We start from the raw sequence: 22,376 nt of genomic DNA on the forward strand, positions 1-22,376 counted from the left end.
GGAGTGCACCGTTATTGGAGATTGCGGCGTACATGGTGATGTTGGCTCCTCTCTGGCCCGGCACGATAACTGTGGCCCTTTTGCCAATTATGTTTCTCTCACGGCGGCACCTTTTCGCCAAGTTGAAGCCAGCCTCGTCAACATAGATAATTTCATGTGGGACTTGATTGGCCTCCAACTCCATGACTCTCTGAAAGTATTTAGACACAGTGTATGTAAATGCTGTGCTGTACTGTATATCTACTGTATGTTCTAATGTACTCCAGGTTTATAGAGTAGTTTACTGCAAAACACACTGTGTGTATAGTACAGTAATGACTGTATTGCATAACCTTACCTGGACGTATTGGTAACGGAGTTCTTTGATGTGCTTACTGTTCCTTTCAAAAGGAACTTTGTATAGTTGTTTCATTTGGACTCTGTGTTTAGCTAGAGTCCGAGAAATGGATGTTATGCTGATTACTGCAATGTTCCCAAAGACAGGTTGTCCTCTACAACTCTGGACTGAATGTCCTTCAGTTTTATTTCATTGTCAGCAATCACCATGTTGACAATAGCATGTTCCTGTTCTTCATTCAAGAGCTTTCCTCTGCCCCCTGAGGGAGATAGACGTTGAATCCTTAGAGGGACAAAATACAGTTACATATTAGAGACCGGAGGCATACAGTCACTCTAATACAGTAAATGGTAAAATTATTTACACTTTGCTGTAGGAGAAGCAATATCCTACCTGTTGGTTTCTCTGAAAATACGGACAATGGATGCCCCTGTGTCCCGGCTGAGATTTGGCTGTACTCGTTCACCAGCCTCTCTGTATGATAGCCCGTGGTTTATGACATGGTCAATGATAGTAGCTCTTATTTGATCAGTTACCCTAGCTCTGGTCCTTCTTTGAGCACCACCACGCATTCTAACTCCTCTCTCTCTACCTTGCCCCACTCCTCTCCCTTGTCCTTGTCCTTGCCCCACTCCTCTCCCTTGTCCTGGTACTCGTCTTCCTCACCCTCGTGCAGGCATTTTTCTTTCTTTCTTTCTTTCTTTCTTTCTTTCTTTCTTTCTTTCTTTCTTTCTTTCTTTTTCTTTCTTTCTTTCTTTCTTTCTTTCTTTCTTTCTTTCTTTCTTTCTTTCTTTCTCTCTCTCTTTGTGTTGCTCTATATTGTTCCTTTTCCACACAAGATCAGCCCAAAGAGTCCTCTTTTAGAACATGTGATCATGCGATTGAAAAAACCTCAACACCTGAGTGTGGTTCCTAGATGGGAATCAGCTGTGATTTATATATTTGCATAATTGCAATAAGCTGTTTCTCATTAGCAATGGAATAAAATACAGGGAATATATTTGTGTTTCAATTCATAATATGAACAGCTGTTCACTTTGACTTTAGCCTATATACGTTATGTTTAGAGCATGATGTTATCTGTTCTGACATACAGTGTGAAAGCATTTGTAAATTTGACTGTAAAATTACATTGTTTTGGTCTTGGTTGAGCTTGTGTGTAAAAGAAGTTCAAGCATTTTAAATTGGTGTTAACTGTATGCATTTTGTATCAAAGCAACAAGAAATGTGTTCGAAATCGAAATTGGGAGCATATATACCATTAATCTACTGTTTAGTGGACAAATGTTGAAAAGAAATATTTTTTTACATATTAATATAGACATTCCACAGGCTTTTGTAGAGAAGGTAGAGTGATACATTTGGCCTATCCACATTTGGCCTTGTAGAAACAATATGTCTGCATGCAAAGAATTCAAATGCACTAAGACTTTAGATCTGGTCCATGTACTTTTGCGTCCATTCGTTTTTCCTTTTTTAAACCAGAAATGAAATATGGAAAATGCGGTTTCTTTGTTTTTTATTTTAACATTGATGAATATAATTAGCAGATACAAGCCAATTTTCTTTATGCAAGATTAATATTTTATTAAAAATAACATTAATGATATACAAGTTGTTATTTAATATGTAAAAATGCTAAATTTAATTTCCAGTGTTTTGCGTCATACACACAGACGCTAAAGCGCCCTCTAGTGCCTTTTCCTCTGGCGTCAATAGAATGACTCACTTCAAGAGCTAGCCTAAATTACATTGATTGATTTTCATTCATTAAATTACTATTATTATTTGTACATTTATATTTTAACCTAAACATTAAATTTCTAAACCTTATAGCCTCTTGTTTAGCGCTCTAACATGGTCGAGTTCCCGCTTGTGGTCTCAATCCCGTCATTTTGCTTTTTACTCTGTTTTATGCGAATAAAGGCCAAAACGATCTAAATTACTGACTTTTTTGTCTGGCTCTGTTAGGGGTTTTACATAGTTTTATATTGAGAAATTGTTTGGGATTAGGAGTCACTTTATAGCTATGCTATGCTGTTCAAATTGAAAATATTTGTTATGATGACAAAATTATACCCGAATAAATATTTCTCATTTCTTATTGAAAGCAATGCGTTACGGTTGTGTCGCTGGACATTACGCTTTACGTGGCTTAATCCTACTAAAACAACAACCAGGGAGAAACTACATTTTCTCACACATTTTCTTGTCATCACTAGCATCTGCTATAACTTCAACGTAAACAAAATGGAAGGACAATATAAAGTTATGCGTTTATAACTGTTTTCTACAAGTGGAAAACGCTGAACGTTGAAAGCGCGTTGCCTTCGGCCTGACCTGCTTGTCTGCACATCTTTATTGGTAATTTAATATCAGTGTCTTAATGCATTAGCGTTTTCTTCATAACTGTGTTTTATTTTCTAGGAAAATGCTTAACGTGTTATTAATTGTGTTCATAGTGGGCTGCTTATAAGGTGTAGTGAATTTGCTCCTCCAATATCACCATTAAGCCACATTAATATTTTTCACGTTAAGTACTTAGAATGTCCCGCTTCGCTGGACGCGTTTGCTGCCAGTATCTCTTGAACATGCGGCAGTATCGGACCCCTCGTGAGTGAGAAGCGTGTGGAAATCAAGTCAAGATAGGGTGACCACCCGTCTCGCATTTTACGGGACAGTCCCGAAATTGGGAGCTTTGTCCCGCTTCCCGCAAGACTTAAGTAGAGTCTCGCATTTCATTTATGTCTGTATTTTTTTTTCATCCCTGAAATTACAATACCACAGTAAGAAATATAATAAAATCTAGGAGCATTTAAAAATCTATTTGTGCAGCCGTCATATTCTAGCTGTGAAAATAACCAACGCAATCATAGAGAGAGGTTTTCCGTCTGATGACAACTGAATGGACAGCGCAAAGAGCAGGCCTTACCAAAGTCTGTAAACACAACTACACTAGCAAGGATTTCATCTTACATACTGGATAAGAACCTCAAGACCTGCTTAAAGCTGCCCAAATCGATTAAAGCATGTAATCATCCATCCTGATGTTAAATATTTCCAACGAACTGCAGCGATCAAGCGCCACGCACGGAAATGGTCGAGCACCTAGCCTACATAAAAACGAGATATTCTCCATTTGTTTTAACCAATACAAAATTCAGACACGACTTTCTTCACACGTTAATAGATCATTTAATGCGGGTTTTATGGCGTTATTATAATGAAAAATATCGAGAGCGCATTATTGTATCACGAGAGCGCATCAAATACGCGAGCAGGAATCTCTCCGCTCACAGGCGGATTCCCTTGCACAAAACTGGACGCGCGCGCGCTATCGCTCAGATATTACATCTGCGCGCTCAAACTTTGTCCTCCTGCATGCAGCCGTGAATCTATCTTCTCTCCAGGATTTAAAGAAAACTTGTAAATTGACATTTCTTCGACTTTAATCTGTCCTTTTTTAATTTTGGTTTATAAAGATGCAAAACGTAATAAACAAAAATCTGAAAATAAGTCAATATTTATTTTGTGCACATGAAATTTGTGTATTCGGTCTTAATTTAAATTTTGGTATTCACCATAGCATTTAAAAATACAACAACCGTTCGTTTTTTGTTTTTCTTGACGTGGTTAAAAAACGAAAAAGGAATGGACGCAAAAGTACACGGACCAGATCTTTTAACAATGTTGTTTAAACCATGCACATTCCAGCTCAGAATATTCAAATGCTTTTTAAGGAAACTCATCAAAGTGCAGCATGAAATAAACCATAGGGTAAAATGAGCGATGAATTAGTATACGCATAAGTATTGTTAAATGTGCAAAACAAAAGAAAAAACATAAACATTTCCAATACAGAGATGAGCTGGCATAATTCTAACCCAATAAAACTCGCTTCTTGAATCCCCGCGAAAGTCAAAACACCGCATTTAAACGTGGGACCACTGAACGGAGCACAAAGAGAAGGTAGAAAGAAAAAAAGATAAAGCAAAGAAAAAGTGATAATCGATCGGGGACAAACTAATTGTTCAGTGAAACAGTAACACACAGCTCCGTCTACACTCGTAGTAGTCAAGGAAGAACTTTAGAAATAAATGAATAAACATTCTCATAAAGCAAAGACAAGCATATACATACATGAACATCTTCTAACATTATTGACCTGACAATTAAATCTTTAGTGAAAAAATATACGGATGGCCCAACTGATCCGTTAAGAGATATATGTATAAAAATATATATAAATAAAAATTCCAGTGGATTATGCAGGCCACCAGCAGCTAGGAATAAAGTCTTACCATGATGTACCTCTATACACTTTACGTTCCATCACTGTGAGAGACTGTCAATGTATGATTCGGCTTCCTGCGGGGACGAAAATATTTTCTTCGTCTTCTCATAAGTGAAGATGACACGGGCAGGGTACAACAGGCCATATTTTATTCCTTTAGCACTTAGTTTCTCCCGTGCACTGTCAAACAGCTTGCGTTGGGAAGACACCTCTGCTGGAAAGTCCGGAAATACACTGACACGACTCCCATCAAAAGAGAGCGGGCTTTGGTTACGGGCGAGCCGCAGTATTTCAGTCTTAACAGTATCATGATGTATCCTGGCAATCATAACTCGTGGTCTGTTGTTCACGATGGGGCCAATGCAGTGAGCTCGGTCAACCTTTACGTCACGCGGAAAGTTAGCTTCTCCCAAAAGTGAAGGCAATAGGCCAGAGACAAATTGTGTGGGGTTGCCCTTCTCGATGTTCTCAGGAAAAGACCAGTGATCTTGATATTTTGTCTACGAGATCTGGCCTCTAAATCCATTACCTTGTACTTCAGAGATGCATTCTCCACATACTAGGAATTTGTTTTAGTGACAGAAGCTCCACAGTGCAACAGAGTGACAGCAATAAGACACATAATAAAAAGAATAAAATAATAATATACAAATTTACAAGACAGACAAAGTGCAAAAAAAAAGCAAAAAACAATATATAATATAGACAATTGTATGTACAGTTATGTGTGCAAATTGAGATATAAATAAGTGTTTTAAGTAAATAATGTGTAATAGTGTTGTGTGTTCCGTGTTTGTCAAGTGTTCATGAGATGGATCCCATATGATCTAGCGCTCCCAGAGAGGAGTTTGCTAACACTTGTCCACTTTGTTTGTGGTTTTGTTGCAAAGGAAAATCAAAACTTGTACCTCCCGTTGTCACTGGGTTACAGATCAATAGAATCAAATTTTAAATCATGTTTTTTCATGTTTCTTGAATGGATTTAGCCTATTCAAGATATGACAATCAGGTTGATAATTTTAGTTGATAAATACTGGGCATTGTAACTTTTCTCATTAAAGATTATTGCACAAATAGAAGATAAAGAAGTTATTTCCCATTAATTTGATTTCTTCCTTCCATTTTTCTTTCTTAATTCATTTAATGCAATTGTGAAGCACATTGTAGCCTTATGGCAGTTCTATGGTCCTGTGCATGGTTTAACTGCAGCTATATGGAAGATAGCTGAGTGTTCCATTTAGGAGACAAACAAATTTAACACAGACACACGTGTTGTACTATTTCAGTACTAGTTATTCCAACTTACACAAGACACATGGTCTAGAATGCATAGCATCTAACCTCAAACCTAAGTGTGTCAAAGCATCACTTACAGTAAAGCAGTCATGTGTTTTAAAGAATAAATTCAACTAGTCTAGGTGCACATGTAGCACAAACAACTAGAATGTGTGTTCTGTGAGAACAATGTGTCTAACACAATTACAAATTTGAATCCTTCCATTGATTCCTCATAATTCTCTCAGCACTAATAGTGCTCCCAACTTCTGTCTACATTCTGGTTCCATCTTACTACATTCTAATTCCTTCTGCTCCTCTCCAAAATCCTTTCTTCTTCCACACCATTGCTTGAATCATCATGAGATTAAAGGCCATCCCTGGCCATCATAATATAATATATATCATAATGTGATCATAATATAAATTATATTATATTAAAATAGTATAAATTAAAAATAATTTTATTTGCTGGTATCAAGAGGGTCTTGGCTGAGTTATTTGTGAAGAGTGACTTGTTATCACCTCACTGATCTTTTAGAAGGCATTTGGCCCTGCAGCTACAGCTGTGATGGCATTACATTGTTCACAGCAACAGGCTAAACTGGAAACAGTTATAGACTTTGATGCTGTGAATATTGGGTCAAATCATTACTCAAATCATTTAAAGATTTTTGTGACTACAATATAGAATTGGACACAATTTTCTTAGTTTTGGGCTAAGATGTTATCAATTACAATCTTCTGAGAATCTCTTTGGATATGAAAAGAAAGGTTGGACAAACACAGGTTTGATTGAGAGCACAAAGATTAATTTTTGGTCTGTTTGTTTTTTCAGTCTCTTTTAAGACACTGAACAACATACAAGAGCACAGTAATATTAAAGTTTGAAATAAGACCAAGGTAAAAATTATGTTTTATAAGACTGAACCTTAACCAGTGCTGTTTACACCATTTATGCATCAGTCGTAAACCTTCTTAGCACTTCTTGAACAATTTCAATGTGATGTGATTCATCTTATTCTTTGGCTAAATTTATTTTATGAAACAAAGACAAGCTGAACATGTCCTCTGAATGGGTGAAACCCTCAGGCTTGGTTACAAGCCTTTCAGTGACATCGTAATTATCCTTATATACATCAGTTTTAAAATTTAGTGTATTTTCCCAATTGCAGTCTCTCCAGGACTTCTGCATGGCAGCAGTTCTCCAGAACTGAGACAGAATATTAACCGAATCTTTTCTTTTATAAATTTTTAGTTTCATAACACTGTTTTGTCCAGCTTTATATTTCACACACAAAGGGTTCCAGTGAGAGATTTTGTTCCTTATCTTTTGGTTTATCCAATCACAAGATTTTTTCACAAGTTAACATGACCATTTGCTTATTTTCAATGTTGCAACGTTGTTGCAGCAAAGCAAATAAACATGTAGCTAATAATTCTTTACCTCAGAATTTAGATTTTAATGTATAGTCCTCTGTTGAATACCAGAATAAAATTTGGATGATATTATTCCAATTTAAGGTTAATCTCTTGTTGCATAGGCAAACAAGGAGTTCTTTAAAGTTTAAAGCAAGGGATATCATTCCTCATCTATGCTGCCGCTATCATGTCCCTGATAAAATGTGGTTGTCTAATTCTCCAGCCCCACCGGATTTCGGTCTCCGGTCTTAAATCTGGGTATGCCAACCCATTCTACAAATGTGTCTATATAGGATGCGGCTATCTTTCCCTCAACACTTCTAAAAGGCAAATAATAATGGACTTACCACAACAGCTGAAGAAAAAGAAGATCAAACCTCTTGCTTGTTGCAAATCCTAATTTTCCACTGAAAAGACACTCGCCTACAGGATATGGGAGATCACGGAGGGAATGTCACCACTTTGTAAGAAACCCCCCATCGGGCCAAAAACGGAATCCGACGGCCTGGGCGAAGGTTAACGCGTGTATGTCTTTTCAGCGCCTCTGTGAAGTTCACTTAATTTCACTTGTTTAATCTGACTCTAATTTCAAATGATTATTACTCTTAGGTTGTGCTTCCAATTAGAAATTAATCATTGGCTATGCATTAATTTAGATTTTTGATTATTCTGATTATATCATCCTGTAGATGTTGTGAGGGCAAGGCGTTGTCCTATGCTATTTATTTGAGATCTTCTCTCCATATTAGTTCTATTGCTTTATTGCAGGACACTTGATCTCAGTTTTTGTCTAGCAGGAAAATCAAGTCTTACACAGCCACAGAGGCCATTTATGATTCCTGTTTTCAGATGGTACCACTGTAGAACCTCCAGAGGTGGTGGCATCTGCTGCAGACCCTCTAGTGGTGTCAGCAGTACTTAGCTATGAACTTTCGACTTGTCCTGTCACGGCTAAGGAGGCCGTCTATGAACTTTCGCCCTGTCCTGTCATGGCTAAGGTGGTTGTCTGTGAGCCCCCAGCCAAGATGGCTGCCACGCCTGAGCCCTCAGCCAAGATGGCTGCGCATACATCGGATCCAGTCTATGAATCAACTCTAGAGCCTGCTCCAGTCCATGAATCCGCTCCAAGGCCCGTTCAAGTCCGTTAAACTGCTCCAGGGCCCGCTCCAGTCCATGACTCCACTTCTGAGTCCACCTCTGTCCATGAGTCCACTCCCGAGTTTGCCCCGGTTCCAGAGCTCAGTCTTGTAAGCTATGAACTTCCTGTCTGTCCTGATATGACCACAGAGGTCATGCATGAGTTCCTAGTCGGCTCTGAAACGAACACGGAGGTCGTCCCCGAGTTCCCTGTCTGCCTCGACAATACCATAAAGGCCATACCAGAATTGCCTGTTTGCCTCGTCACGACCACAAAGGTCGTTCCTGAACTGTCTGCCTGCAGCAACATGACCAGAGAGGACATTCTAGTCAGATCCTTGGAGAGTGTTCCTGAGCTCCCAGCCTGTCGTATTACGGCCCTTGTGGCCAAAACTAACCTACCTGAACTCTATGTTTCAGATTCACCTGAGCAGCCGTATTGGTTCCCAGTGTTACCAGATCTGCTGTGGTGGTCGTCTGCTCCGCCATGGGAGTCTTCAAGCCTGTCTGCACTGCCGTGGTGGTCATCCGCTCCGCCACGGGGGTCTTCAAGCCTATCTCCTGGCCGTCTGTCCAGCCTTCTCCGCCCGTGCCATCTGCCCTGCCTCAATTTCCAGGCCTTCTTTCTCTCCATGGACCTGGCCCACCATCCCACCCACTGTTCCGCCTCCACTCCACCTCCCACATAAATAAATCAAGCTGCACATGGAATGTCTTTTCTGCCTGCTCCTTTGCATACCTGAATGTCACTTTGTAACTTTGCTTTTCTCATGATGGTTATAAAGGAAAAAGTGATGGATGCAAAAGTACATGGACTGAATCAGACCACCGTCACTGCTGACCTTCGATGATTTAACCATACAAATCAAATTGACTTTTAGTTAAACATCAAATATTTTACATTTTTTATTTTATTTAAATGAAATTTTGTTTGCTGTCTGAGCAAATGGAAACAAACTTTTATTTGCCATGGTCTGACATTCATATTACACTTTGCAACGTGTCACAAATAATGAATGTTTTTTATTAAGTACATTTGTATATTGTATTTATATTCTTAAAAAAAAAAAAAAACACTTGCAGCCACTGCTTGAAAGTGCACTGACTGTTGATGTGGAGGTGAGCTTGAAGAACCTAAGTGCAGTTTAATAATTCCAAACATAAACATAAAACAAAGACTTGGCTTGATTTTACTTGACATGGCAAAGGGGAGCACATGGTAAAACAAGACTGTGAAAACCACAAAATAAGACATGAATCATGAACATTGAACAAAACCAAAACTAGACATGGCAGTTGATAACTGTTGTTGACTGGTTTGCCCTGAGGCTTGTGGGTGTGTTTGTCCAGCCCTCTGAGGAGCTTTATTTAAGACAGAAATCTGTCAGACAAGCATCTCAGACTTGATCGAGGAGACTCTGCTTTTCTGACTCAGTGTTGTAGTCTACAGTTGCCCAAGTAAGTACGTTTCTAATACTGAGCATTTGTGGGCTCATCATTTTTTTGAATACCTGTAATCTGAGAAAATGAATCAGATTACTGTATGAAATGGAAGGATACCAGATGGAAGTGTAGCCTGAGATATAGCTGTAACCACCACTACCACATCTGTTAATTATGAACCTTTTATGCTTAAAGTTTTACCTGATAAAGCTTTATCTACTTTTCTACTGGATGATTAAATGCATTGAAATAAAATCTTAGGATTATATCTTTGGTTAGCATTATTTTTTTTCCTCCCTACTATATAAAGCTGTTTTGGTAATCAGTGAGCTCAATCTATAGAAGGACTAAAATAACAGCATTCCATTGGGTGTGGAGATTGAATGCTTGGTTTACTCTGTGTTTCAGGTTCAGACACAATGACAGGCATTATTCCAAAGAGCAAAACAAAAGGCACTGACTTCTGTGCAGAGGGCAAATACCATTATATAATCCGCTCTGATCTCGGCTGCTATATGCAGACAATTGATGTAAAAGAAGGTTTAGACATCTCTATTTTCAATCTGCACCCTGCCTGCAAAAATGGAGACCATTACCTTGGTAGTAAAGATGGCTCCTTTTTCATCATCAAGGGAAAGTCATTCCGCAGAGTTAACAACCTGACGACAGACAGCTGTGCTCAAGTTTGGAGCCTTCATCCCAACTGCCAGGGTGGAGATCACTACCTCTCAACCTCTGGCAAATATTACATCATCTTCAAAGCAAAAGGCACTTATCGAGTGACAAATGACTTGCATCAAGACACAAATAGTGCAGAATACAAGCTACACCCAGAGTGCCAAAATGGTCTCTATTACTGGGGCATGCCAAACCACTGCTACGTCCTCAAGCCAGCCTCAGAGTGGGGAGTTGAGTTCTGCGGCAGTACTGACCTCAGCAAAGATAAGTTCTTTGGTGTCTATTCCGTTCATCCTGATGTTCTTAACTTCCTCCCTGGTGGTCTGTCAGTAACTAAAGGTCCAGCCTTTGGCATTTGGGAGAATATTAAAACTATATCTAATGACAGCAATACACCAGTGACATGGACAAAGAAAATCAATAAAAAGGTTGGATACAATAAGGAGAAGATGACTCAGATCACACACAACTGGAAGATAGCCGCGTCAGCCTCGATTGAATCTGGAGACCTTGCAGGGTTAATTGCGAAGTGTCAGTTCTCCTTTTCTGCAGAATATGGAGGTTCTCATGTCAGCACTGAAAATGAAAGCTGGAACGAAATGACTGAAGTGGAAGAACAACTCACATTTGAGCTGAAGCCAAACGAGCGTTTATATCTGTGGCAGTACAAACTGGGTCTTGGTGAAGAACCAGTGTTGTTCTGCCGTGATTTAAAGATTGACGATGAGCCAAACCCTCCAACTGAAGTCCCGCTGCCACCTGCAAAATCATGAAAACAAATCAGGATGCTTTAACTCCAAGGATAATCAAGTGCTTCAGTTAAAATACCTTAATTATAACTTATCAAGTGATTAGATATCTGCATGCATTGGTTAAAATGAGGCTGGAATTTTTTCATAGCAAAGAGATTTTTCAATTACAGTCAATGTAACCACAATTTACAACACTGTCCATTATGGTATTATTGAAACTTGCTGTTTATGATTAAAATAAACAGACAGAATCTTAATTTAAACCTCAAGAAATCTCTTCTTAAAATCTCGCACATTCAAAACAACTGCAGATCTTTCAATATGATGGCTAAATTGGGCTTTGGGAGTTTTGCTAGAAAAATTGGGGGCCTAGTGTATATTATTGATACAGTCATATATCGGGATAGTGTAACCAAAGTCTACTGATGCGTTTGATTCACAAAAGATTCATGAAAAGAGCTGCATTCTGTACTCATGCATTTGGCGTATACATGTAATTAAAAGCTTCTTTTTTTCACATATTTTACTTTACGTATTTTCAACATATTTTACTTTACAGCATACGTATACCATATGGATTTTGCTTTTAATATGTTTAATAAAGGTGGATACTGCTATTAAAGTCTTGGTGTTTTCATTGGCATTCTATTTCTTTGTGAAAAAAAACATTGTTGTGGTGTATATTTGACAAATCTCCACTCCCAGACAGCACACACGTCTGTTTGATGTGTGATGTTTTTAGAAATATGCAGAAGATGCTGGAAAACCAGAGTTGCAGGACCTGCAGGATTTTTCTGAAAAATAATGGACAGTTTAACTGCTAAGGACAAACTATAGCTATGTAGTAAAACTCAGTTATTTTGTCTTGTGGACAACATGTAAACATCTGTTCAGTGCAGTAGCTTAGTTTAATAAGCAGCATTAAATAAAAAACAACAAGCAATTTTCATGATCCCTTTTAATTAGTTTAAAATATTTACATTTCCAGTTTCTGCAACCTTATGTTTATACACAACTGTACGTCTGTTCTTCTGTAGTGTTGGGTGAACATTTGGTCATGTTAATCTTGTAAGTCATGTTTTATTTTTCTAAATGAAAAGATCTTTTAAAAATTAAGTCCCTGTGACAGAAAAGGGAAGTCATGTGCAGAATGTCATTATGGAAATTTATTTTGGTTAAAGATGAACCAAAATCAATTATTGAGCAAATGGATAATTAAAATCAACACTGTCTCTCTCTGCTTTACCCCGACTCACAACTTTGAGCTGTCAGATTTCACAAGAAATGTCAGTTTTATGTCTTTTTCTTTTTTAGGAGCGGCGAGATTCCGTAGACACGTCTGCCATTCTCATACAAGTCTCAAAATCACAGCTGATGTATTTGTCACTAGGTTTTTTCAGCTTAATATGAAACAGCTCTGGTGATCTTTATCCTTTACCATTTACAATGTACACAGCACAAGGTAATCAACCACTCAAGGACTATATCCAGGACTTTCTGAACATTGCCAATTTCTCTAACTTCCCAGACTATGCTCTCATAGACTTCTTCTGTTATGGACTTAATGAATATTATCAATCTAAGCTCATACGTGATGGTCCTTGAGGGTCGCTCGTTGAGTTTCTGGACTATGCTCTGCTGTTGGCTGGTTCCTCTCCTCCTTCACTGTTGGGGAAATGGATGAGGACACTTTCCCTAAACATTTTTTGGGGACGGGCAGTACACACCAAGCTCCAGTGGCCACGGAGCTTGGCCCATCACAGTCACCAGCATGCCCAGTTCTGATGATTGCTAGCCCTTTGCTATATGGACCTTCCTGCCCTGTAGTTTCTGCACTAAAGCCAGTTCACAAGATGGCTGCCATACCAGAGTCTCTTCCCGTCATGACCACCATTCCTGAGTCTCGTCCCTTCATGTCCGCCAAGCCAGTGTCTTCAGACATGATGGCCACTCCGCCTGTGTCTTCGGACAAGATTGCCGCTCCTCCTGTGTCTTCGGACAGGATGGCTGCCACGTCTGAACCTCCAGCCTTCACAGGTGCCTCACCAGAGTCTTCAGCCATCATGGACACCACATCTGTGTTCCCGGTCGTCATGAGTGCTGCACATGAAGACGTTCAGGCTTTCCCTAAGCTTTTGAGACTGGCTTCAAATCTGGAAGACAAACCATTGAAGTCAGTACGTGCAGCCAGCATCCCTAGGTCAGCGCCATCTAGCCCACCGACCTCAACACTCTCAAGCCTGCGCTGTCCTTTCCAGAGGTCATTCCCTTGCTCCTACCCATTATGGCTATGGCTATTTTGTGTGTTTGGGCCACGCACTGCTCTCCAGCATATGGGTCCACTCCAGCCCAAGAGTCCACTCCAGAGCCCGCTCCAGCCCATGTGTTAACCTCCGCATTTTTGGTTTCTTGATCTCTGCCCGTTCTTGGATTTCCCTGTTTTGCCTGTGTGTTTCTGCCTTTTTGTTTGTTTTGACAGCCTTTCTGTGTTTTTGACCTGTTACCTGTACTTTGGATTCAATTGTGGATTTTCAATAAACTGTGTTTGGATCCTCAACCCTCATGTCTCGGAGCAGTTCGTTACAAATGAATTGTCCCAAATTCTGTTTCTTATGCTCAAATAGTGTTATAAAAGCTTGATTTTCAGGTTATAGACCAGCCAATGCATATGCTCAACCCTAAGCGTGCTTCTCAGGACACTGATTCTTCAAAAGCTTTCTTCAAAAGCACTTATTGTAAATGATATTATCACAGACAATAATCTAGATGTGCTGTGTTTGACAGAAACTTGGCTAAAACCAGACAATTACATTACTTTAAATGAGTCTAGCCCTCAAGGTTACGATTATCGACACAATCGTCATAAGAAAGAATTTATAGTAATATCTTCAGTATTACTCAAAAGTCCTTCAAATATAATCCTTCGAAGAGATGGTGCTTTATGTAACGCTATGTAAGTTGACATTTTGTGCTAGCTGCTGTATACAGGCACATTACAGACTTTCTATCAGTGTTAGTACTGGCTGCGGATAAAGTCCTTGTTGTTGATTTTAATATCCATGTAGAAAATGATAATAATGCATTGGGATTGGCATTTACAGACATTCTAAACTATAATGGAGTTAAACAACACGTGTCAGGACCCACTCATTGTTGTAATCATTCTTTAGATCTAATATTGTCACATGAAATAGATATTGATGCCGTTGAAATTATTCATTATTTAGTCTTGTGTATACTACATTTAGCCAAGTCTGCAAAACTGCCACCCAGCATAACAGACAGCTTAGAAGACCTCGATGTTGCAACAGAAACTATTGCCTCTGTCTTTTCCAGCATATTAGACTCAGTTGCTCCTCTGTGCTTAAAGAAGATTATGGAAACTAATCCAACGCCGTGGTACAATGAGCACACTCTGGCCCTAAAGGGAGCAGCCAGAAAAATGGAGCGCAGCTGGAAGAAAACAAAACTAGATGTTTTTCGCATTTCGTGGAGAGAGAGAATCATTATGTACAGAAAGGCCTTAAAAAAGGCTAGATCTACTTATTTTTCAAATTTCTTAGAAGAAAACAAACACAACCCTAGGTATTTATTTGATACAGTGGCTAAATTAACAAGAAATAGAGCTTCAACTTCTGATGTTTCCAAAGAGCACAGCAGTAATGACTTTATGAACTTCTTTACTTGCCAAAAGACGTTTTTTTGGACCAAAAACCTCTTCACGTAATAACCTAGAATACTGTCTACACTTGATGGCTGCTCTGTTAAGTCTTCGCCGTCAGTTAGATGTCAGGACGGCGGTTTGATCTACCTTGTGTTTGTACCGCTGTTCGTCCGGAACACATGGCTGTCTTGTTTGTCCGGTCACGAGCTTCGCCGCGTGGTTTCTGTGTTTGTTCGGCATGTGCTTCGGCACGTGTTGTTGTGGTGTCTGCGTCATGCGTTCAACTGTCTATTGTTGCCCCGCCCTCTTGTTACCCTGTTAACTCATTATTAATCTAACATGTTACTCCTCATTAGCTTCCCTTTATATTCCCTTTGTGTTTTTTGTTCCGTGCCAGATCGTGTTAATGAGTCTTGTTGCTCACGTATTGTATTTATTGTGCCGTTCCTAGTTTTCTAGTCAAGCTTTATTTTCTTTAGTTTGATTTTTTTGTGCCTAAATTCAGGTTATTTCTATGTTGTTGTTTTTTGCTGTGACTAGAGCTCTGTTTGATTTCTAGCTTTATTTTGACTTTTTGTTTTAACCAACTTGAATTAATTTTTATTTTTTTTCTTGGCATAACAGTTTTTTTCTGGTTACTTACTTTTGTTTTATTTATTTTTTTCCCCTTGTGGTTTTTGCCTTCAGATCAGTCAGTTTAGTTTTTCTTTTTCTTTTACTTTTTCATTTTTTTATTGTTCTCTTCAGTCTCCATGTTTCCCTGGCATTTTTGGGCCAGCCATCTGTATCTCATGGTTTAGGCCCTGATGCGGCTGAGGCGAGTGGGAGACTGAATTTGTGGGGCTCACAGGTGGAGCTTGTGGATGAATTCAGAGAGGTATGTTTATTTCTCATTCATTTGTGGCGAGCTGCCGGATGATGATGTTATCTCTCTTATCATCATCGTTTTCTATCGGGACATAACTGTCCATCTCATTCCGTTCCCTATAGTGACCCCTAGGGGATGCAGCACAAGTTCCCTTTTGAAAGGGAACATCTTAGGTTACGCATGTAACCATGGTTCCCTGAGAATAGGGAATGAGACGCTGTGACCCTTTGCCATGCTCCTGGCATTCCTGCTCTGGTCTCCTTCAGACAAGAAGTGGATGACATTATTTCCAGGTGCCCTTTTATACTCACGGTCGCACCTGTGGTGACGTCATAGGCAATGTTAAGTTCATTGTCATGTTTAGACTCACGCTTCAGACACCTGGCATGCCGGAGGCATTCCCCCCATAGCAATCCCTAGGGGACGCAGCATCTCGCTCCCTATTCTCAGGGAACCATGGTTACACGTGTAACCTGAGACGTTCTTTTCCTTGTGATTATTTTTTTTCCGTTTGGATTCTGCTGTAATAGTATGAGAAAAGGACAACATATACTGCACAATTGTGGTCTGTTCTCCTGATTTAACTTATGATATATCCCATTAATAATTCACTGGAATGCACAAAATCTCTTGTTTTTCTCCTCAGATCCTCTCGTCTCTTTCCAGGTTTGTTTTTGCAGGTAAATACAATTTATTATCTGTCATAATGACGGAATCACTTTGAAATAGTATCACGCAATTCTGAAGTTAATGAACATTTCCGATTAAGGCAACGTATGTTAAATAATACAGATATATATTACTACAGTGGCATTTAACCCATCTGTTATTGCTGTGGAAAGAATCGTGGTCTGATGAAAGTACCTTGTTGATGCTTTTACATTTTTAAATGTCCTTTTAATGTTCGATGGTTGAAGGGTGAGTACAATAATGCCATCTCATTGTACCCAGTTTAAAAAAACAAAAACAAAAAAAGTATGGTAACACCTTATAATAACCACATGCTATGAAGCATTAGTTAAGCATTAGTAAATAGTTAATTTATCACTTATAAAGCATTAATAGACATTAGTAAGCAGTTTATAAATACAGCCATAAATGCTTTGTTCTTGATTTATAAGCATATCTATAATGTGTTTAATAATTGTATTTTCATTCTTTTTTAATGATTAATTTATCATTTCTAAATTAAGCTTTACATTTTTTACAAACCAGTTATTTAGGAGTTGTCAGTGGTTCATAAGATCATTTAGGAAGTGAAAGTAAATGATTAATAAACTATTTAAATGTACATTTATACATAGGGTGACCAGACGTCCCGTTTTTCCCGGGACAGTCCCGTATTTCCCGGGACAGTCCCGTATTTCAGCTCTATTTTTAGTGTCCCGACTTATTAAGAAAAAAATAATGTTATGTCCCGTATTTCATCTTTTAACTGGGTGAAGAAGTTCTGTCACACAAGAACAGCCCGATCAATTCGTCATAGAACAAAGTTACCATTCAATCACAATTCGTTATCGATTAGTGAAGGCGGGATAGGCGGAATCCCGCTGAATGACACAGACCAGAAGCCTCTCTCTCGCGCACTCTCTCTCTCTTTCTTTCGCGCGATCAGTTCTCCTCGCGCCTGAATGGTCAAATGCACACATAGTTTTTCAAAATGTCCATCGTGTGGAGTATCTCATGTAAATGCAGTCGGTTAAGTGGACGTAAACAGGTGGGTAAAAACAGGAAATGTGTCAGTATATTACATCCATGGATTCGGTCTTAAAGGGACAGTAGCCTAATTAAATATTTGTCAGTATATTCAAATGTGAAAAAAAAACAAGTTTAATCTCTGTCGTATTTGTTGTATTGTTTGTAATTTGTTTGTAAATTTCTTTTTATATAACAATATATAACAAATATTTATATCTACACTGCCCTCCAAAGGTTTGGAAACGCCCTACAAAAGTGGGGTTTTGGACAATATTGGCATGAATCCTTTTTAATTTGTGATAATTTTGCACTGGTAAGGGACAACACAAACTCTGAAAACATATTTTATTACATAAACAGTTTATACATAGAAAAAACCTTTGATTCATCAAAATATCCAGCATTAGCAGCTATCTACAGAAGAGGATTAGGGCCAAGCAATAATAAAAAAATAAAACCATCTCGAGATTAAAGTTGTTAAATTTCGAGAAAAAAGTCGAGATAAAATGTTGAGAATAAAGTCATTAAATTATGAGAAAAAAAGTTGTTAAATTCGTAATTTAACAAATTTGTTCTCGTAATTTAACAACTTTTTTCTCATAATTTAATGACTTTATTCTCAACATTTTATCTCGACATTTTTTCTCGAAATTTAACAACATTTTTCTCATAATTGAATGAGTTTGTTCTCATAATCTAACGACTTTTTTCTCATAATTTAATGAGTTTATTCTCGTAATTTAATGAGTTTATTCTCAACATTTTATCTCGACTTTTTTCTCGAAATTTTATTATTGCTTGGCCCTAATTCTCTTCTGCAGTAATCTGACCAAAACTGGGTTCTGATTGGTTCATTGTATTCTAAACTTAATTGGCAATCAGTTGTTGAAGCTATTAAGGTGTGCTGACCCAAAAATCTTTTACAAACCTGGGCCAAGTTTAAACCAGTAACCAGGCATCACAGCTGGCAAAGGGGCATGTCTGACTTTGACATGTATATATTGTCATTATTATGTAATCAAAATGAAAATTATTATTGCTGGATAATGTCAAGTTGAAGTTACTGTAATGTATTTGCACCAAAAATTATAATGATTTATGCTGATATCGTCCAAAACCACACTTTGCCATGGGTGTTTTCAAAGTTTTGGAGGGCAGTGTATATATATATATATATATATATATATATATATATATATATATATATATATATATATATATATATATATATAGAGTGAAATAAAATTTCTTATATCATGGTCATATTGCGCACTCATCCTGTATTCCACCATGAGAAATCTGGTTTATTATTTAGACATATAGTAATAGTTAGTCAGTGTGTTTCAGAATTAATCTCTCATTGACTTTTTTCAGTTGCACTTTTTTTGAGTGTACCGTAACATGCTTTTCATTTAGAGTTTTATTTGATCTTTTAGGCTTTTGCGTTTAGACTGCTGTATTTTTTTATAGTATGCAAGTTCTGAATATACAGACATTCAATAATATATAATATTCAATGCAATGCAATGCAATTTACTACATATTTACCTTACTTATTTGTGATTATTCTTTATGTAATTGCAAACTTTTCCCTGGAACTACATGCTCTGGATGTTGTGTTCTCCATTTTTGGTGTAGTGTCTAATGAATAATCTATGGTGTTTATATATCGCTTGGATTTTGAGTATAGGTGAAATGGTTTTGAATCAACATTGTATGCCCGAGTTACAACAACTTCCTGTTTCATGGCGAAACATCGAACTTTGTCATGCCGCCACGGACACGCCCTTCAGCGAAAACTCTAGATCTTCGCAATTTAACGTCTCAAAGGCCTTTAGATTAGACTGACCAAATATGATGTTGATCTGATTAAAGCTCTAGTAGGAGTTCGTTAAAGTACAACATGTGGAAATGGCAAAAACTGCCAAAATTTTGTAGAGAAAATTCAAAATATCTCACTTCCTGTTGGGTTTACAAACTTTGCACCCTTTTTTTTTTTTTTGTAGGTATTGGGCTGTTACATCTGTCTACCGAATTTCATAACTGTACGTGAAACGTAGCACGAAGGGCGCTTAATTGAAATTTTGTAGGTGGCGCTATCAAGCCATTTTGCCACACCTAATTCTGAAACCCATATCAGATGTAAATTTTCACCACTTCTGACGCGTGTGCAAAGTTTCATGAGTTTTTGAGAACGTTTAGGCCCTCAAAAATGCGATTCATTTTGGAGAAGAATAATTGGCTGAGCAATTACAATAGGGTCCTCACACCATCGGTGCTCGGGCCCTAATAAAAGGAATTCGCGTGACTAAAGTAAAACGCTTGCCATACACAAGGAATGGAGTTAGGGAACAAAGCATGTCAGTAATGTTGATTTTTGATGAGGATAAAATTCCTGAAAGGGTTAGAATTGGATATGTAAGCTACATGGTAAGACCGTACATTCCCCCACCTACAAGGTGTTTTAAATGCCAGAGATATGGACATGTTGCGGCAGCTTGTAAGGGCAAAATTCGTTGTACAAAGTGTGGAGGAGAGCATGAGTATGGGAAATGCAAAGAAGGGTCAAAAATTGTATGTTGTAACTGTGGAGGGGAACACAGTGCAGCATATAAAGGTTGTGAAGCACATAAAAGAGCAGTGCAGGTTCAGAGTGTGAGAATGAAAGAGAAGATTACTTATGCAGAAGCAGTTAGGAAAGTGGAAACAACTACAAGACCTAGACCAGTATCTGAGATTCAATACCCAGGTCAAAATGTAACACAAAAAAGCTGCAAAACAACAAATAACCAGACTGTCCTCTAAAAAAAAACGACCCTATAGGTCATTTTTTAAGCACCATATTACGACCTATATTTACGTTTTGAAGTCATGCGCCCTCTAGTGGGCGTAAAAATAATGACAGTGTCGTGTTACGTCTGTCATCATGAATGACGTATGACTGTCATTACCAATCAAAATGCGTGTTCATTTAAATGCAATGTGTGGACTTTTTTACACCATTTCTCCTATTTCCATTTAACAAAATTAAATTTTATTAATGACTACACCCACCCCATCCCTAAACCTACCCTTAGTGATTTATAGTGCATTTACTCTTTATGAGCACGTGTTCCCTGGGATCGAACCCACGATCGCATGATCACATGATTGTATATTGTTATTGCAATGCTCTACCAGTTGACCTACACGAAACCCGAGATATGAAGCAGATAAAAGGGAACAATGCATTAAAATGAAAGCAAATACTCATATGGGTCGTATTTCATGAATTAAAATGAAAGTATCTTGTTGTCGATAGGGGCGCCACTTTAGTAAACGCTCTTATGAGTCGTATTTCAGGGAAGTGACAAACGACCTATATGGTCGTATTGGTTGGAGAACATGTTGCAAATAACACATTAATTGTGGAAAAGAAGAAAATTGTAATATTTATAGTAGAAGTAATCAACTGCTCAGCCCAAACAAAGAGTAGAACTGAAAGGATCAAGATAATTACAAAAGCGGCAGAAAGATACCTAGATATAGAGGAACTATAAGTCGAATCAATCAATGCAATGTTAACAGCAGGGACATCTGAAACACAATCAACATGTGTTGGTGGACATTGATGGTATTATCCATTTTACAATGGAACGCCAGAAGTCTAATTGCTAATGGACAAGAACTAAAACATTTGCTAACACTTTAGAATACTGATCCTTCATTAATGAATAACTACACAGGAACAAATGAATAATGCATTATTAACACTCTAGTAACTACTATTAACTAACAAGAAACTCTGATTAATGAATTAGTAAGTAATAGTGCTCAGTTGAAGGTGGTAGTTCACTATTAACTAATCAGTAACTACTGTTTTTTCATTCCTCCCAGAGAACTACTAAGAACTACTATATACATGTTCATAATTAATGAAAATAATGCATAATGTATAATTAATTCTAGAGTAAAGGTCATGGTACCCCACTAGTAATGACTGAAGTGTTACCAAATACTTAAGAAGGAATTACTAATTATTTGGATCAGTATTCTAAAGTGAAAAGCATGATAACTCTCTAGTAACTACTGAAGTCTTTGTAAACTTTTGATGTTTTTGTAAAGTATTGGATAGTAATAACTCAAGAGTTACTATATAACTCTAAAGTAACTACTTCTTATTTGGATCAGTATTCTAAAGTGAAGATCATAGTAACCCACTAGTAATTACTTAAGTGTTACTACATCCTTCTAAAGGAACTACTAATTATTTGGGTCAGTATTCTAAAGAGAAGATCATAGTAACCCACTAGTAATTACTTAAGTGTTACCAAATATATCATAAGGAATTACTGTACAAAAACATTCAAAAACATCAAAAGTTTACAAAGACTTCAGTAGTTACTAGAGAGTTATCATGTTTGTCACTTTAGAATACTGATCCAAATAATTAGTAATTCCTTCTTAATTATTTGGTAATACTTCATTCATTACTAGTGTGTTACCAAGACCTTTACTTTAGAATTAATTATACATTATGCATCATTCATGTTAATTATGAACCTGTATATAGTAGTTCTTAGTAGTTCTCTGGGAGGTATGAAAAAACAGTAGTTACTGATTAGTTAATAGTGAACTACCACCTTCAACTGAGCACTATTACTTACTAATTCATTAATCAGAGTTTCTTGTTAGTTAATAGTAGTTACTATAGTGTTAATAATGCATTATTCATTTGTTCGTATGTAGTTACTCATTAATGAAGGATCGGTATTTTAAAGTGTTACCAAACATTTTATAGAAGAATTGCCTGTTAAACCAAATATCAT

General features: G+C 37.7%; 1 protein-coding gene across 1 annotated transcript; it reads left to right on the forward strand.

The window, feature by feature from the left end:
- The first annotated feature begins 9,825 nt into the window (after positions 1–9,825).
- LOC125269460 lies at positions 9,826–11,966 on the forward strand. The gene is made up of 2 exons (XM_048192368.1): positions 9,826–9,923; positions 10,317–11,966. Exon 2 carries the CDS (start codon positions 10,328–10,330, stop codon positions 11,357–11,359), a length of 1,032 nt encoding a protein of 343 aa, XP_048048325.1. The 5' UTR covers positions 9,826–9,923; positions 10,317–10,327; the 3' UTR covers positions 11,360–11,966.
- The last annotated feature ends 10,410 nt before the right edge of the window (positions 11,967–22,376 follow it).

This window comes from Megalobrama amblycephala, linkage group LG6 (genome assembly GCF_018812025.1).
Source record: "Megalobrama amblycephala isolate DHTTF-2021 linkage group LG6, ASM1881202v1, whole genome shotgun sequence".
Classification (NCBI taxonomy): Eukaryota; Metazoa; Chordata; class Actinopteri; order Cypriniformes; family Xenocyprididae; genus Megalobrama; species Megalobrama amblycephala.

Bases quoted from the DNA above. Each gene is read 5' to 3' on its own strand.
- LOC125269460 (XM_048192368.1), top strand. From the start codon at position 10,328: ATGACAGGCATTATTCCAAAGAGCAAAACAAAAGGCACTGACTTCTGT.